General features: G+C 36.0%; 1 protein-coding gene across 1 annotated transcript in view; it reads right to left on the bottom strand.

Moving 5' to 3' along the window:
- Window positions 1-32: 32 nt before the first annotated feature.
- LOC106463052 (carboxypeptidase B-like) overlaps window positions 33-3,730 on the bottom strand; it is a 47,245-nt gene continuing 43,547 nt past the window's right edge. Inside the window, exon 10 of the mRNA XM_013923026.2 lies at window positions 33-909. Coding sequence (XP_013778480.2) covers window positions 725-909 — 185 coding nt within the window. The 3' untranslated portion in view covers window positions 33-724. The remainder of the gene's footprint in view (window positions 910-3,730) is intronic.

The following is a 3,730-nucleotide window of genomic DNA, read 5'->3' on the forward strand; positions in this document are numbered from 1 at the left end:
AACCTTTATATATATATATATATATATTACCCAAAAAGCAAAAAATTCTGTATACAAATGTGTAAAAATCAGCAATAAACATCAACTGATAAAGTAAGTAAGATAAAAATGCAAACATGGAATATTAACTGTCATATTCTGAAACCATGCTGAATTAACACTTGGGAGCCTTACCTACAACTTTAGTTAGTATATTTATTATTAAAATCTCTCTGTGCTTATGAGCAGTGATTTTAGATTTATTTGTAATTAATTAAATGCAATATCTAACAGATGACTATTATAAACTTTGAATATAATGCAAAGGAGTTAATTTTACCACATTTACAAGAAAGGAACTACAGCCTTAATTATGCATGGTGATAATCTTAGCTTCATGGTTTATAACTAAGATTTCGTAAACAAAAATTGTTCTAGAATACCTCTGACACTAAACAATGCTTCAGATTTACTAAATACTTTAGATAAAATATATGCCCAATATGCTCATAATTATAAATGTATTTTTTAAAAACTCCTGATGGTAGTATGTAAAATAATCTCTCTTATTTGGGTATATGTGTTGTTGGATCACACATTATGAGTCATCATTACATAAATTGTATTAGGAACCCGTCATGCTCTTGCTCTTTCCTGATTGGTCCCAGAAAAATAATTCAGTTTTAGATCTGAAAAATATGTACTTTCTGAAAGGTTTAAAAGAAACAATTGATAAGAGAAATAATTAGTTGTTGGAAACGTTAAGCAACATAGCCTCAATACCAGCCCAAGTTTCCTCTCCTGTTGGGATTATTTCCTTACGAGGAAGAAAGAATCCATGTTCACCTCTATCACGAAGCTCCAAAGCAATAGAGTAGTTAGCACCAACATTATCATACACCCAATCTATTGAAGATCCAGCAGCAGGGTCTATAAAAAATATTAATATTGTTAAGCTACTTACAACACATAATTTCGAATTTCAATTTCAAAAGTATTTGCATTTTAAACAGGTTTATTCACAAAAGAAAGAATAATGATGTGTGTATACTCTTATAAAATTATTTTGAGCATCATTTCTTAACTAATCATTCCCATAAACATCTGAATACAACACCATTGTAAGTAAACCTTACTATCTATCCTCGTTCAGTCAGTTAATACCAATGTTTTACAAAATGTTATGTCGAAATATATCTATATGTATTAATGAAAGTGTATACTGAAGATAAGTAATTTAATCTAGTTAAGAACCATTTTATGTTTGTTTGTTGAAGTTTTGTTTTATTAACTGTTAGTTAGATGAATTAATGATTAATAAAAGTTATTATACGTGTTCACCATTGGCCTGAGACTCTAATTCTCTAGTTTAACTGTAAACTATCTCTAATTAGCGACTTGTGGCTCCACTCGTTACGACAAATCCTCCAATAAATAAATTTGGTGTAACGAGTAGTTTTAATTGAAACTCCAACAATTAAGCCCACCAGAGCACTACTGAAGCAACTTGAAATTTTTGAGGAAATTTTACAAATTGCTTCAAGAGTTTTAGTATTTAAAATTACATATAATGAAAGCTTAAGGGTTTTTAATATAAGCAAGTAGGCAAAGATAGATATAAAAAGAAAAAGAGGCAACAAGAGGACACCTGTGTTATGAAATAAACATTAACTTAGTTATGTAAGAGGCATCGCCTAGAAGTAAGCAGCAAGACATGTGCATTACTCGAAATAAGTTTGAGAGGCGAGCTTGGAAACCAGTGACCAAGGTCAGCAGCAGAGTTAGTAAGAACTGTTGTATAGAAACAGGATGTAGACACCAGTACATGTGACAGTTTGATGAAGTGCTAACTCGCCCTCTTAGCACTAGGAAAGCTGCAGAAAAGTTTAGATTTAGTGAATCATATCGGCACTTTGAGGTGGTATTAGTTATAGCACATGGGTGTAGCAGTACAAGTGAATAGGCAGCTGGCTAACACCACTTATCTATGACCAATTACTTGAGAATTTTGGTTTAGGTTCTGGTTTAGCCCGGGAATTCCCCTAAAGTACCCAATAGGAGCACAGGACTACTTGTGGGTGATGCTGTGTCCTATTTAGTTGGTCGAATTAACACCAGGAAAATAGAGTTTAAAAAACCATGTCAGAGGCTGAAAAATCGGTCCTTCACCGAAGTTCTCTCCCGGACTGAAGAAAGTTCTCCAGGAAGAAGTTCTCAAAACCAAAAAGAAAGTAAAACTCAACAACATAGCCACGGCTTCTAAGACACCAACTCTACTGTAAGTATAGTCTCTCTCTCTCTTGATCAGCTAGTGTAGAAAATAGTAAAGTTTTTATAAGTAGTAATTTGATAAACTAATATTTTAAGTGTGTTTTCTAAGAATTACTTTATGTTAAGTAAACATTATTTTGAGTATTTACTATTGGCCTGAGAGTCATTTTCTCTAATCTAACTGTAAACTCCTCGAGTTAGCGATTTGTGGCTCCACTCGTCACGACAAATCCTCCAATAAATAAATTTGGTGTAAAGAGTAGTTTTAATTGAAGCTCGAACAATTAAGCTCACCTGAGTACTATTTTTACAGCTGGCGCAGTCTCGAGGATTTTTGGAGTAGCTAACGACAGGTTGGTTAGAGTAAAGAAAGTCGCCCGAAGTACTACAAGTAGTGTAAGTTAGAAATAAGTTAGAATTAAGCAGTTATGGCTACTGCTGGTGTAGATACGACTGCAGAAGAGGGTGGAACACGCCCTAGAGTCGATAGAAGTGCCGACGCTAACCATGAAGCTGCAGCGGAGCAACCCGCACAAATAGGGCCACGCGGCGCAACACACTTAACAAGTGCAATACCGGTGTATCACGGTAATGCAGACGAGGATGTTGAAAGCTTTATGAACGCCTTAGATGAAGCAGCTAGAATATCAGGCTGGACTGATGCCCAGAAAGCTGACATATTATGTTTAAGAACAGCAGGAGAAGCTAAACGTTACATTAAGGCTTATGGCGAGCTGCGTGAAACAACAGACTATCAATACCTAGTGCGTAAGCTACTAGACGAGTATAGGATACGAGAAACTACTAATGTAATCTTAACAGAAATGCGTAACCTATATCAACAACGTGGGGAATCCGTCCGAGTTTTTGGACATAAGCTACAAGAGTTAGGTAATAGATTGCGCAAGGCTTATGCATATCCAAGCGAGGATATGTTGCAGGATACTCTAAAATCTGAGTATGAACGAGGGCTATACAGTAATGCAGCTAGAGGACATGTAAACGAAGCAAATACCCCTAGTGTAACTTTACTAGATTTAAATGAAGTAGCCATTTCGAGAAGAGCTATGAGAAAAGCAGATCTATAAGCCTAAACATTCTGCTATAAATGCAGTTAATAAGTCTAGCAAGGCTAATCTGTCTAATACACAGAGTAAGCCCAATGGCTTCCAGTGCTTTAACTGTGGTAAAGTTGGGCACAAGGCAAGAAACTGCTTTCAAAAGCAGAAAAGAAATGAGCAGACAGTGTGCTATAACTGTGGCATTACAGGCCACATGGCACGAGTTTGCCGACGCCCACGAAAGGCTGAAAACAGAAAAGCCACAGAGGCTGGAGCTTACAGAGGAAGGTCTTCCAATAATAACGGTAGCTCTACCTTTACTACAGGTCCAAAAAAGATAATCCCCGCCGGGATTACAGAGCGAAAGTAGAGGTAGTTCTGGCAGTTTGGGATAAGCGATCGAGTATTCATAGTGTTAA

The sequence above is a fragment of the Limulus polyphemus genome, unplaced genomic scaffold, assembly GCF_000517525.1.
Source record: "Limulus polyphemus unplaced genomic scaffold, Limulus_polyphemus-2.1.2 Scaffold50, whole genome shotgun sequence".
Taxonomy (NCBI): Eukaryota; Metazoa; Arthropoda; class Merostomata; order Xiphosura; family Limulidae; genus Limulus; species Limulus polyphemus.